At 43.2% G+C, this 13,597-nt stretch overlaps 2 protein-coding genes across 7 annotated transcripts in view; one reads left to right on the top strand and one right to left on the bottom strand.

Moving 5' to 3' along the window:
- The first annotated feature begins 66 nt into the window (after positions 1-66).
- Positions 67-5,683, top strand: fam131aa (family with sequence similarity 131 member Aa). 2 transcript variants are annotated; one of them, XM_004542684.5, is made up of 5 exons: positions 67-349; positions 2,949-3,060; positions 3,150-3,332; positions 4,493-4,630; positions 4,736-5,683. In XM_004542684.5, exons 2-5 carry the CDS (start codon positions 2,970-2,972, stop codon positions 5,272-5,274), a joined length of 951 nt encoding a protein of 316 aa, XP_004542741.3. In that variant the 5' UTR covers positions 67-349; positions 2,949-2,969; the 3' UTR covers positions 5,275-5,683. The 2 variants fall into 2 exon arrangements, with proteins under 2 accessions (XP_004542741.3, XP_004542740.3); XM_004542683.5 differs by lacking the exon at positions 67-349 and adding an exon at positions 1,073-2,770.
- An 8-nt stretch (positions 5,684-5,691) lies between these two features.
- clcn2a (chloride channel, voltage-sensitive 2a) overlaps positions 5,692-13,597 on the bottom strand; it is a 62,483-nt gene continuing 54,577 nt past the window's right edge. For all 5 annotated transcript variants that reach the window (XM_023154602.2, XM_023154600.3, XM_024806000.2 and 2 more), the window contains 2 exons: positions 12,614-12,700; positions 5,692-12,484 (listed from right to left, as the gene is read on the bottom strand). In XM_023154602.2, the coding sequence (XP_023010370.1) occupies positions 11,969-12,484; positions 12,614-12,700 (603 nt within the window). In that variant the 3' untranslated portion in view covers positions 5,692-11,968. The remainder of the gene's footprint in view (positions 12,485-12,613; positions 12,701-13,597) is intronic.

The following is a 13,597-nucleotide window of genomic DNA, read 5'->3' as shown; positions in this document are numbered from 1 at the left end:
GGGATTAAAAACGTGCGGTTTCTAGGAAAGACTGAAGCTGCAGGTTGCTGTGTCTTCTTGGCTGCATGGAGGGGGGCGGGTGCAATGACACCGCCTTGCGTTGATGACGCTTGCCATCGGGAGACATTCGGACAGCCTATGTAACCCACATAGCGAGCAACAAATGGTGCGTCCGTCTGTGTCGGAGATGTAGCTGATGCTGGAGTTGGGAAGATGTTTCCGCCGTCAGCGTCGCTTTAATGCTCTACTGCAGACCCTGCAGCTGGAGGACGAACAGCGCGGTGACATCTGTTGATCGGATTGGAGACGTTACAGGCATTATGACGAGCCGCCGCGGTCCGACTTACAGGTAGGTACCGAGAGTGGCTGTGCGGGGAACGATTCCGACCACACGAACCCCGATAGAGCGGTAGAGGTGCAGATAAATGGCAGGTGCTGTTGGTGTTTACCCGATGCGGGTATGGAGCTATTGGTATGCAGATGGAGACTTCAGAGATTCCCGGGGACCTGCTGCTGCAGCATCCGCACTTCTCCTGCGTTATTTTCTGCGTAATCTGTCATCAATGGCGGGGTGATGTTTTATTCAGCCATCAGCGTTCCGCTTCTGTTGCTTGAATGCACCATTTCCAGAAGAAGAAAAAAACCCTCCTCACATATGAGCACTGCAGCTTCCTCCGAGCTGAAGATGTTTGGCTGCAGACACGCTGGCTTAGCTCGATCCCACTTGTTGGTCCCCTAAGTCACAATCAGTGTCTCTGGAGGTCTCAGACGACACATCAGCCCTGTTGTATATGTTTAGTCACGCATATGTTAATGTCAGGAAGTCGCAAACTGGTCTGCCTCTGCAGGGAGTGGACAAAACAATCCAAACACCTCGTGAGGGGGGAAAAAGGCCTAGAGCGAGTTAATTAGAAGCGCAGTTACACATGTGGCTGTTATTATCATAGGTGCTAATTAGCAGCATTTGTCAGATGTAAAAATTAAAAAAAATTAAAAAGGGGGGTGGGGATGTGTGTTTGCGTGTGTGTGCGCGCACGCTTAAAAGCACCTCACGTAATTAACTGCTCCAGAGAGGCCAAATTATATGCAGGTGCACTGGTTGGGGGAAAAAAGAATGAAACACAAGATTTACAAATGCAAGTGTGATGTTTTTAAATCATTTATTTTCTTCTGTTATTATTATTTATTATTGAATAGAAACAAAAACGGATTTTTTTTTAAAATCACAAATAGTTGCTCATTAAGTTTATTGAAGGTTACATTTTTCTGTGGTCGCCTGTGGGCTGACGAATATTAAAATAGTAAAACTGCAGACATTTAAAGCAAATGAAGAGATGTGATCATCGTCTATTACCCTGCACCCTTTTTAGAGGTTCCCATAATAAGTTTGAGCTGATTAATGGGATAGGAAATAAGATTTAAATAAGAATAAGAGACCATATTTTGATCCCAGAATTCTACTAGAGTCGCTTTGCATGGTTCAAAATATCCCTTATTTCTCCTGCACAGTACATTCACTCTGAAACAAGTAGTTTTAGTCTTTGCCCCTCCCATTTAAGACACTTATCTATCTGCCCCTTGCAGACACAAGGTTTGAGCAGGTAGGTGAGGCGTTTGGCTCACACTCACATGTTCTGATCTGAGTTTGAAACTGTTACACTGTTACATTTCTGACAGAAATATAAGGGAACTCTTAATGAGTACCCTTTAATCTTGTTCAGACTCTTAATGTTCCCTGACAGTTTCAGTTTCTTTTAAATTATTAAAGGAAAGAACAGATTAGGGAAAACTGCAGGACAAAAACTCACGTCACAGGCAGTTTTGGACACGTCTCCATTTGTAGTCAAGGCTTAATTTCCATATGTCCTAATCCACATTTGCAGCAGTGGCTGCCTTTGATATTCAGGTTCAAGTAAAAGCTGTAGATTTATTGTGCCTGCATGATTAAAGAGGCGAGCTGTCGGTCTCGCTGGAGGGAGCCGCTCTGAGCTGTACATGCTGGACATGTGTTGTGTTTATCAGCCTTCAGCATGAGTGACGTCTCACGGGTGTTTAACAGCTGAAGCTTTCCTCTGAACAGAGCTGGTTGCACCTTCATATCACGTCCTCCCAGAGTCCCTACCCACCTGTTTGCCTCTGACACACATTTACTTTCATGGCTGACTTCAGTGTGAGCTTTTAAATGCTGTCAGGGGCCTCGTCTTTCTTAGCCGCTTTGGAGGTCAATCTGCTTAAGGATATCTGTCCACTCATGCACGTGCTCACAGTTTCCTTTCCTGCTAGTCAGATGGCCTGAAAACACAACATATTACAAATCCATCTTGTGCTCCGGCTACTGTAAGCCACATTGTAGATTTTGCTGACCCATCACATCTGCTCAGTGTGGCCATGTGTGTTTGTTGTGGAGTTAGTTAGGTAGCGCTATCATTTTAATCTGCAGCTTTGCAATGAAGAGGCCCAGCTGGAGCTGCTTACCCGTGCTGGTCACACGCCATATGTTTGCTCAGACGCATGGAAACTGCCGCAATTGCGCTCGCCTCCCTCCACCCCAACCATTCTAACCGGTTGCACAGGCTTATCGTGGCTTTAGCATCTGTGCGGTAAATGTAGGCCATTGATGTTTGCTTGTCTGGCTGGTGGTTTAAACCAGTGAACGCAAGCTGTGACTTTTAGTCGTTTGTGCGCTGTGCCGTGATACCATCTCTGCACGTCCACGATGAAGCTGAGGTCCAGGAGTAGAGAAAGAATGGAGACAAAAACAGAGGAAGAGGTAGGAAAATCAAGAGGTTTTATTTCTTGAACTCGGTCTGTGCGCCAGATTTGGTGTCATCTGTAATAAAAGCTGTACAATATAAACAAGTGCGGGAATACTGAAATGGCAGACTAATTCTGAATGTGGCGCACAAATCTAGTTTTTCTTTCTAAAAACTAATAATTTTGTTTTACAGGTGAAATTTGAGGAGATTGAAATGATTCCAAAGTCCGGAAAATCTCCAGCAGACTCACGGAAATCTGCCGGCATTCATGAGTTTGCAGCGCTTGCCAGATCCTCCTTGAATGGTGATGATCTTTCTAGCACTAGCCTCGTTATCATCTATATGCTGTGAATTTAAACATGAAACCCTGGCCTTTACCTCTCCCCCGTCCAGGTATCTCTCAGGCAGTGAGAGACCACATGACAAAGCCCACCTCGCTGGCTCAGGGCCGGGTCGCTCACCTCATCGAGTGGAAAGGTTGGCCTAAACCTGCAGCTCCTTCACTGGCCGCACACTCCCAGTTCAGCTCCTACTGCAATCTGACTGAAGGGGAGAAGGAGGCTCGTTTTGCTGCAGGTACTGACTTCTTTGACCTTCTGACCTCTCGGCCAGCAGAATGTTTGATATTCAGATTAAAATGCTATTCGAGAACACACATACAGGATAATTAGCTGTAATTTTTTTTGTGTGTGTGTGTGGGAACATGCATCCTCTCATCTGGCTTTCTCTCACCTTCTGTCATGCATCTAATGCCCTAAAACTCCTGCATGTTAGCGGTTTGCTCCGCCCACCATCGTGTCTCCTGGGTGACGGCTTGTCTTGGCAGCAGATGGTGGCCTGTTAGATACTCTCCCCAATCACTTCACTGGCCACCAATGTTACAGCAGCTCCTGTTGTTTTGCTGTGACTCATCATCTGTGGCACCAGTGCCATCGGTGTGGATTGATCGAGAGAGAAAGAGAGAGAGAGAGAGGCTGACTGATATGCAGCTGCGTATGCCACACAGCGAAGCTCGCGAACTTAAACAATTAGCTGTGTTATGATAATATTAAATTGAATGAAATTATTTTCTGTAATGAATTTTTTGGGTCACTTTAAGTAAAAGCAGAAAACTATGTGTTAGTTTCTTTTTTATGGGTCATTTTTTCAAGCCGTTTGAATAGGTAACCCTGGGAATTCTGATTTGACGCTCTTATTTAAGGCTCATAGTGACACATCGGTGGCAGAGATGACTCAGACAATGTCACACTCAGGTAAATTAGCAAATAATAGGAGGATAGAAATTCACCTTTACTCCTCCCCCCTCCCTTTTGTATTGCCTGGACCATTAACATCCAGAGAAGATTGTTGCTTCCATCTGCAGTAATTTATATTTGTTGTGTTGTGGGACCTCGCTGCACTTTAACATGTGTATGTGAAAGGGCGTAGGCAGAGAGAGGCAGCAAGAATCCTGGTCATGCAAACAACTTAATAGACATGGCATGAAGAGGACCATGGGTTGCAATGTGGCTTGCAGTATGAGTATAAGCTGAGCTATCAGCTGGTCCACGTCATCACTAGAATACTCACTTTGTTTCTGTCCCGTATAAGATGTTGTGAGATAAAGATAAGCAAGATGATTCACTTTTTTTCTCACCGTATTGCAGACAACATTAGTAAATACACAGTTTAGAGTTTGAAATGACATTACAGCCACCTTAATCTAGCTTCATTTGTTGGACCTGTTTTCCTGCTAGGAGTGGCCGAGCAGTTTGCCATCGCGGAGGCTAAGCTACGTGCTTGGGCATCTGTGGATGACGATGATGAGGAAGATTTCAATGATGAAGACTCCCACATCAGCGGACAGACTCACACGGTATCCAGCCAAAACTCAGGTATCCAACTTTGCATCATTCTACATCAAACATCTCATCTTTGCACCCTGTCACCTCATCGGTGAATCCACTTCCCGCTCTTCTGACTCTTTGTTCCTCCTTCAGAAGCCACCATCTACAGTTCCACCTCTGGAGCACCGCCCGGGGTGGACCGGACTGAGACGCCACCATCCGGTGGTCCCCTGGGCTCCCACAACAGCAGCCTGCCCTGTGGCAGGCTAGCAACTGAAAATGCCCCACAGTCATCACAAAGCAACTCACCCACTTTGCCCAGCGACTCCATGAGTACGTGCCTGGAGGAGGAGGAGGAAGAGGAGGAGAGGCTGGATAGCCTCGAGGAGCAGCCGGCTCCTTTGCAGGAGCACCGCAGCGAAGTGTGCATCCACAGCAAGCCCGAGTGGAGGCCGAGGTGCAGGAGCAGCAGGTTTGACTCCTGCTACTCCACCTCTCACTCCGAGTCTCCTGGAGAGGAGGACGAGGAAGACGAGGAGGAAGAGGAAGGCAGCGTGTTTCACGAGGTCCGGGTGTGGCACTGCAGCCCCAGGAGCTTTTTCTCGGACCGGGCGTCTTCCGGGGTGGCGTCATTCGATGAGGAAGAAGAAGAGAGAGAAGAAGCAGAAGGAAAAAAAGAGTATTTGATGTGATGTGTCGTCCACCTTTTTGTCCCCTTGAGTCTGTGTTGATTCTGGATATTATGCTTCATCCTTACACCTCTCCTCCTCCTCCTCTTCTCCTTCCTCCTCCACTCATTCTGTCTCCTGTCTCTCATCCTCCAAGCCTTTCATACTGATCTTGCTCCACTGTTTATCGCTGCTGTAAACAGTCAATATGTTGAGAGAGTTCAATCAGAATGTAATGCTGTTGTTCACTAAGTTTTGTACGTTTATTTTTTGTGTGTGTGTGAACAGTCATGTGTTGCTATTGCATTGGTTTTCTATGGATATTTTCTAGTGTTGTTTCCTCTGGGTCACGCTGTGTCACGTGGGTTGGGCTCTGTTTGATATTGAATGCCTGAATGTCTTGCATATATAAATATGAGTTTTTGAAAGAATATACTTTGTTGTTGTTTTATTTTTTCTCCGCAATCCAAAAAGCAAGAAAGAAACATGACTGCTCGTTTACCCTTCAAATGCAGTTTTTTTTTCCCTTTAAATTTAATCATTCACTCATGTACAAAAACAAGTTCATGTCCTCTGAAAAATAACAATGGCTGTTGACTGCAAATGCATAATTCTCCTATGTACAATAGCATGTGCGTAACTCTTTCATATATATATATACAAAGCATATACAGGCCAGTGCCATATAAAGGGAGATACTACAGACTTATTGCTTAACTAGATACGCTGCAAATGAGCTTATACACTCTCTAAGTTTAACTCCTTTATAATTAATCTTATATGGCAAGCACTACTTCACATTCCTAAATGCAAACAAGAAAAAAAAGTTAAGACATTAATAAAATCTCTGCACAGATGCCTGCAAGGAGAAAAAAAAAAACATTTGAAGGTCGTAACAAGGACTCACACACACGCTTGTAGCTCTACAAGGTTTTTTTTCCTTTTTTGGGGGGGACTTGTGGGTGTCACGGGCTTCAGACAGTAGTTACATTTCTCAACGCTGCATTAGAGGTCAGGCTGGAGTAAATGTCATAAAGACACGTGGTAACATATCGTGATGTTTAATATCTACAGGCCACGTACGGTACGGTATATGTGTGTATTATACGTATAAATGTGTGTGTGTGTGTGTGTTCTCTATACAACAGCCAGTATATTCCTGTAACTCAGAGCCAAAGCGTTGTTCCTTCATCGCTAGACACGAATGTAGAGGCAGTTCAGTCTGCATTGCCCTTATTAAGCCAGACAAGGCTACACGTGCATTAAATTATAGTCATGGTAATTACAATGTGCTTCACTGTTCTTTAGAGCCCTGTACTAAAGCTTGGTGGACATTTGGAAGCTGCCTTTGTCGATGTGTTTATAGTTCCCAGCTCATTGTGGACTACCGGGGGCTGATGCAACCAGTATTTAATAGCAGAAAAAGAAGAAGAAAAAACCCGCCCAAACCTCATGATATGCTGCAACATGAAGCTCTGACAGGACAGCAGAGTGTTATAAATAATGTAGTCTGAACCTTTACTGCATTGTTAATGTAAATTTATTGCCTATCACCGAAACACATAAAACAACACCGCAATACGTCTTAACATTATGACCCTCGGATATATAAACCCACCGCTAGTGAATAGGTAGTTGTTTGAAGTCATACCATCGTGTGCTCATTAGAAATGTTCTTTGTTTTTCTGTGCTTTCTCTTATTGTTTTGATTTTTCCACTCGCAGTTAATCGTACGTCACTCATTTCTGTCCTTGTAATGTTTGGCATCATGTTTACAGGATGTTGATTTGGCATGAAGACCCAAAAGTTACGAGTCTGATCCAGATTTGAGTGTGGCAAAGAAAGTTGCACTCTCGCACACACATACACACACACACACACATATATATGCACACATATCACACACACATAAAAGATAAAGCTGGAGGTGGTGTTCTGTGTTTTTGCTGTCAACAAATCCCAGAAAAAAGACCAAACTAACACCATCTTACTTGACAAAAGCAGCCTGTGGTGTTGGAAGTAGGTTAGTGGGTCTGGAAACTTAATGAACCACAGAGTTGTACTGCTGGACGTGATTCTCTATTACAATAGAGGCAGTTGTAGTTTCCACCACACGCTTCCTAATCTATCTATCAGAAACGGTACATAGCTTCTAATACGATTTCTTTATTATTCACTACGTTTTTGTAATGTTATCTAAAAACAAGCTGCGTTAGAAAACCATTCTTGCTCAGGGGGCTGGGGTGGGGGTGTTCCTCTATTATAGTCAACAGGAGTTATATCCCTCACACACCTCTCTGGCCATGTAAATGTATTTAATCCACGCTAAAAATAATCCTAACCAATAATGCACCGGCGTAACATGATGATATTACAGGATAGCAGTTTATGTGGTTTTTTTTATCAGACTACTGGTTCATGCAGTTAACCTCTGCATGTAGTGTTTGCTACTGTTGAGTTTTATCATTTACCTCATTAAAATTATTTTTACTTGAATTACAACTGGTAATTCATGTTAAATGTGACTAATTAATAGGGATGGGTATTGATAAGATTTTCACGATTCCGATTCCATTTTCGATTCTGTTTAACGATTCGATTCTTTATCGATTCTCTTATCGATTCTTTTTAAAAAAGGAGAACACTAAGTTCGATTAGCTTAGAACTTTGTTTTATATCTTCTCTTTGAACAAGATAGAAACTTAGGAGTAACATGGCCTTACAAACCCAACAATGACATCTTAAGAGATCCACAGCCTACGGCTCTTCAATGGGGTGTCACAGGGTCACCAGGAAAAAAAATTGTAAATGTAAAATAATAAAATAAATATTCTTCTGTAGCAATAACAAAGTATAACATAAATGATTCTGTAGCAATTACACAAGAATATCCAGTAATGTCCCTGCCTACAATTAAACACATTCACTTACCGAAAATTAGGGGCATCTGCTGTGGCAAATGGGTTCAAGCCTTTTACCACAAACTTAGACACTGCTCTGTGACGTTCGTCTATCCTGGCCTGAAAGGAGACGCTAACGGTAGACTGCAGCGACAACTGCCAGCATCTGAGCCAGACTCTGTCTGTCTGTCTCATCATGATCACCTAAATGCGCAGTAATGGCAGGTTTTGTAACAAGGCAGATCGCGCTAACATAATATGCACTGTTAGTTGATTATTTACCTGCCGCATTAACGGGAGAGGACGTGCAAACGTTACCGCTGCTGCTGGGTTGAGATTCACGAGTCCGGAGCGGAATTAAAAACATGACATTCATTTAAGGTTATCACGTGTTTTGTGAGCAAATGCTTTTGCATATTCGTAGTGTTTCCTCCCTTAAATGAAGTATCTACTTTGCAAGTATTGCAAGTTGCCCTGTTGTCATCCGTTCTTGTAAAGTATAACCAAACTTTTGAGTGTTTGAGCCGCTTACGCGCCGTGTTTCCTGCCAGGCAAATGACGCTCCGCAACGTGGTGACTGGAATCGATAAGGGAATCGTTTCCAAAAATGGCAAACAACTCCAAGGAATTGAAACAGTGGTTTTCGATACCCATCCCTACTAATTAATGATATTTAGTGTCCACTATGTGGACAAAAGCATTGGGCCCCTACACACCACACATACAGGAGCTGCTGGTCTATGAAAACCCATGTCATGTGTCATAGTCCTGGGTGTGACCCAGTGTTTTGTATTTAATTTAGATTTTTTGATTATTTGTTATTCATGGTTTCCGTTCTCTTGAGGTTATATTTTGTTGTTCTAGTTTCAGACAGTATGCCCTCCCTGTGTCTGTGTTATGTCTTCTCTGTGCTTTTTTTCCCCCCTGTACTACAGTTCATGCCTCTGTCTCAGCCTCTGTCAAGTCCGTGTCTCTGTGTTATACTTCTTGTTTTACTTTGACAGTCTGTCTTTTGTCATTGTATTCTGCTTTGCTTCCTTTGTCTTGTTAGGCCTGATTACTCCCAGCTGTGCTCTCCTCCTGTGTCTCATTCCCTCGTTATCCCTCTGTGTATATAAGCCCTGTGTTTTCCTTTGCTCTTTCTTGCATCATATCTTCATTATGCTTTGCGTTTCCCCGCCGTCTTTCCAGCCATAACCAAGTTTACAGTTTCTGGTTTGTTTTTTAATTGAAGTTTCTTGCTTCCTGTTTCTAGTTTAGTTTTGTATTTAATGTTAGTTTTTTTCCAGGATAAAAGTTGCCATTTTAAGTTTATTTCTCTGTCTTGAGTCCGTCATCCTGCCTGCCACATAGCACATTGTGACACCATGAAGCTCCCAGTGCACAGTTTTTGTGCTGATCTTCCACAGCATGTCTTTATCCTGTTTTCCTTCTCTCACCCCAACCGGTTGCAGCAGATGGCCCCTCCCTGAGCCTGGTTCTGCTGGAGGTTTCTTCCTGTTAAAAGGGAGTTTTTCCTTCCCACTGTCATCAAAGTGCTTGCTCATGCTTCCTCACAATCATATAATTGTTGGGTTTTTCTCTGTGTGCATTATTGTAGGGTCTCCCTTACAATATAAAGCACCTTGAGGTGACTGTTGTTGTGATTTTGTGCTATATAAATAAATTTGAATTGAATTGAAAAATATTAATGCCAGAGGAGGACTGGAGCTCTTTGACCTCACTCTGACACTTTGGGACTGAGTTCCTGTGGTTGCTAAACACTTCCACTTTGCAATAAAACCACTTACAGTTGATTGTGGAATATCCAGGAACAGTAGCATTCTCAATCAGAGTTAAATGAAACAAAACCTGACTAATACTGTCGTCGTCGGAGCGATTCCTATGACCTGTAGATGGACAGACAGGCGGGTGACAGATGTGATGCCATAGCTAAAATAAATGAATAAATAAAGTACATTTTTGCTCCCTGATGACTTTTACTGTAATGAGGGCTGTCCATAGAGAACAACCTTAGTCCCTACTCTTCCCTACAGTCACATGTACTGACGCTGAGGCATTACATGTGAAAGCACTCTGTATCCCTTAAGCATCATTGTATTTTTGTAAATTGTGTATTTTAATCCAAAGTTGTTTTCTTTGTTTGCTTTTAGCATAAACCAAGTGTTGTTGCCTCAAACCAACAAAACACACAAAAAAAGGAAATGTTCAGCCCTAAAGGGAAGTGCAGAAGCAGCAGTCACAGATGAGACTCACCCCCCTTTTTCACATTTTTTTTTTCCACAAACCTTCCTAAATCTTTTTTTTCTGTGATTTCATCCTCGTCCTCATTGTACTTTGTGCAATAAAATAAGATGAGAAAAAGGATCCTATTGGCCATTTTAATGTTTGTGTGCCTGGACTTTAATGATAAGTATGTTTGAATCTTTAAGGGATTTGGGCTAATGCAGTTTAAAGAGAGCAGCTTCAGTGTGAAATAGCACACTGACCAACTCCCCTCAAAACTCAGCTGTGCAGGGACTGAGAGATGGCCTCTGCTCTGCCATCATAGAGATAAAGTGTCTCAAGGAGGGAAACAGATCTCAAAAGGAGCAGACTGGCCTTGTGGAAGATGGGCAAAAGCAGCAAGTGAGACGACTCAGAGAAGAGCTCAAATAAAAAAGTTGAGCTCTTTTAAAGCACGAAAAAGAAAAAGAAAAAACAAGTATAGACTCAGTAAAGCTCTTGCTTAGACCCTTGACCACAATCAATTAGACAAGGAGCTGAGAAGGAGTAGACAACCCCAGATAAACACTTGTGATGCTCTAGAAGTGAGCTTCAAAGAGGAGGCGACAAGCCGTCATGGATTATGAAGGAGGTAAAAAAGGAGGAGAAGAGAAACACTGATTAAAAGAACTGGAGGAGTGAAAGAGGAGCTAGAGAGAGGCAAGAGAGGAAGATGAGGAGGTCAAACTCATCATCTCCAACTACAACCAGCTGCAAGTTGACAGCTGGATGCACGTATGTGTATAAACTCTTTGTCCAGCAGCTGGCATCTAACAAAAAGGAGCTGAAATAAAGAAAAGAAGAACAAGAAGGGGAGAAAAATTAAAGCCAATGCTACTGGACCATAAATCCAGCTTAACACAGCAGAAAAGACTACAAAGAGCCCTTTCATTCCTACCCCCTGAGCCCTCTAATCAGACTTGGCATTCTTTATGAAGGCCAGCAGGGGGCGACTCCTCTGGTGGCAGCAAGACCACCAGAATAGTGTAGTATAGTGTAGTCTATAGTCTATGTGAAAGTGACCCTTTCCCAAAGTTTCTGATGACTCTTTGGGTCAATTGCTAGCTACAGATTATCTATAATATAATATGAGACTCTTTTTGTAAAATATGGTCGTTATTAGCTCAGAACGGAGATTATTCAGGGTATGCTCACGGGCACCAATCTGTTACTGAGTGCTGTGTTCTTGGTTTCACATGTATGTATGTTTGTATGTTTGTATGGATGGAGAAACCAGTTTACAAATTGTGGATTCAACTTCATTGTCTTCCGCAGGCGTAGCAGAGCAACATTTTAAAACCAAAAATCCTGATATTTGAATTTTATACCCTGTAAATATTGACTCTTTTGGTCAGAAAGTGCTACTTTTGGTCCTTCCAGGAGATTAGCTGTCAGCATTAAAAACATAAAACAAAACCAGCTTTATCCCTCATATATCTTTCAAGCACTCGCTCACTGTCATACCACGAGTATCTAGGCTGGACTTGGAGGTGAGTGTGACCCCAACAAATGTAAGAAACGTCAACATTCATGAGGCGACAGTGTGGATCTGATCATTCTGACTGATCCTCAGTGTGGCCTGTGCTACCCTCCCCCCCAGGTTCGGATTGGCTGTTGTTTAGAGACGGAGGCGCCTCCTCTTGCTCCATTTCGTCTGGCTCAGGAGTTTGGTTGGAGGGGTCAAAGTCACAGGCCAGCTCCGATTCCTCGGTGTGGGAGGGGCTGCAGTCAAAAGTAAACTCAGACTGATCCTCTGTGAACGAGGGGCTTTCCTGGAGCGGCAGCTCTGACGAGGGATTTGTGATGTCGCCGGGGCTGGCTTCGAACTGCACGTTTGTTTCGTCCGAAAAGTTGACAGGGATCTCTTTGTACTGGAGATCTGGCTGATCCTCCACATTTGGAGGGTTGGGTTCCCGTGGCAAAGAGAGCCCCCTGTGGCGGATGCACAGCTTGTGAAGTTCAGTTACCTCGGATACATTTGTGGTGTTCCCACTGTCACGGAAACTGGCCAGCGGAGGGCGCACTTTCACTCCAGTCACTGTCACTGAGCCTTCGATGGCCTTACGCAGCTGGAGATGCGGTCAGCCCGAAAAAAAAAGAAAGACAGGAAGGAGAGCCAAGAAAAGAGGTGAAGAAAGAGGAGAGGTGGAACATATAACATATAAATAAAACAGCTTTCATCAGACAGAATTGCAGACCTCTTTGAGAGAAACCACTCCAACCAGTCGTCCCATGCTGGTCACATAGGCGTGGTCCAGACCAAGGAGAGAGAAGATGGTGTGAGTCTGTGGAGGAGGAGAAAAGGTGGGTCATGCCCTGGATACAGACTCAAAGGGAGTTCACATGCATTTTGGATCTGGGTTATAGAAACTGCATCATGTTTCTCCCTTTTCAACATGGACACTGTGTCAGACAAGACGGTGCCAGAGTCATAAAACTGAACCAACTAACCACAGCTCGCTGTGATTTATGATGCATGACAATCACAGGTATTCGGAAAGGAGATTAAGGAATCGAAGCAACAGTCTTCAGGTAAAACCAGGTAAGCTCATGGGTGCTGTGGTTAATTTGGTATAACGCTCCTGACCTTCAAGATAAATGTGTTGGGTTGGACCATTAAAGGGCTGATTTCATGGGAGCAGCAGTTTAGAGTTTGAACTTAGCAATCAGCACACATTCATTCAAAGTGCTTTTCATTATTAAATAATAATAATCTTACTATAATAAGCTCATATACAGTGCACATAGCTGTCTTTGAGAGAGCTCATTTACTACTCAGAAGGTTGGTGGTTCGATCTCTATGTGCCATCTTTGTGCAACATGTTGATCTCGATGGGTTCATCTAAGCGTGAATGTTAGCTAGAATGCACTTAAGACAGAAAATAAAGTGCTCGGTTGATTCAGACATGTTACATAAAGCGCTTTGTGTTCGAGCAGAAGAGCACTACACAAGAACCAGCCCATTTACTTATACAATGAAAGTCCAAAAATCCAAAAGAAGAACAATAAGTCTGTATTTTTAATATTAATTTGTTTGCTGTTCATGAGAAGCCGTTTCTGCCTTCTGATTATATACAGTGATATAAGGAAGATGAAAAGAATACATAATAAATGAGCACCATACTGTCTGTGTTTTCATACAAGAGGGAAGAGAATGAGCACATCAAAAACTAGAAACTTAG

The sequence above is a fragment of the Maylandia zebra genome, linkage group LG18 (assembly GCF_041146795.1).
Source record: "Maylandia zebra isolate NMK-2024a linkage group LG18, Mzebra_GT3a, whole genome shotgun sequence".
In the NCBI taxonomy this organism is placed as follows: Eukaryota; Metazoa; Chordata; class Actinopteri; order Cichliformes; family Cichlidae; genus Maylandia; species Maylandia zebra.
The sequence above is the reverse complement of the archived record's forward strand: the minus strand, read 5'-3'. Positions and strand labels throughout refer to the sequence as shown.

Bases quoted from the DNA above. Each gene is read 5' to 3' on its own strand.
- fam131aa (XM_004542683.5), top strand. From the start codon at position 2,717: ATGAAGCTGAGGTCCAGGAGTAGAGAAAGAATGGAGACAAAAACAGAG. The intron at 3,333-4,492 runs GTACTGACTTCT...TTTTCCTGCTAG, and splicing joins GGAGGCTCGTTTTGCTGCAG to GAGTGGCCGAGCAGTTTGCC. The intron at 4,631-4,735 runs GTATCCAACTTT...TTCCTCCTTCAG, and splicing joins GGTATCCAGCCAAAACTCAG to AAGCCACCATCTACAGTTCC.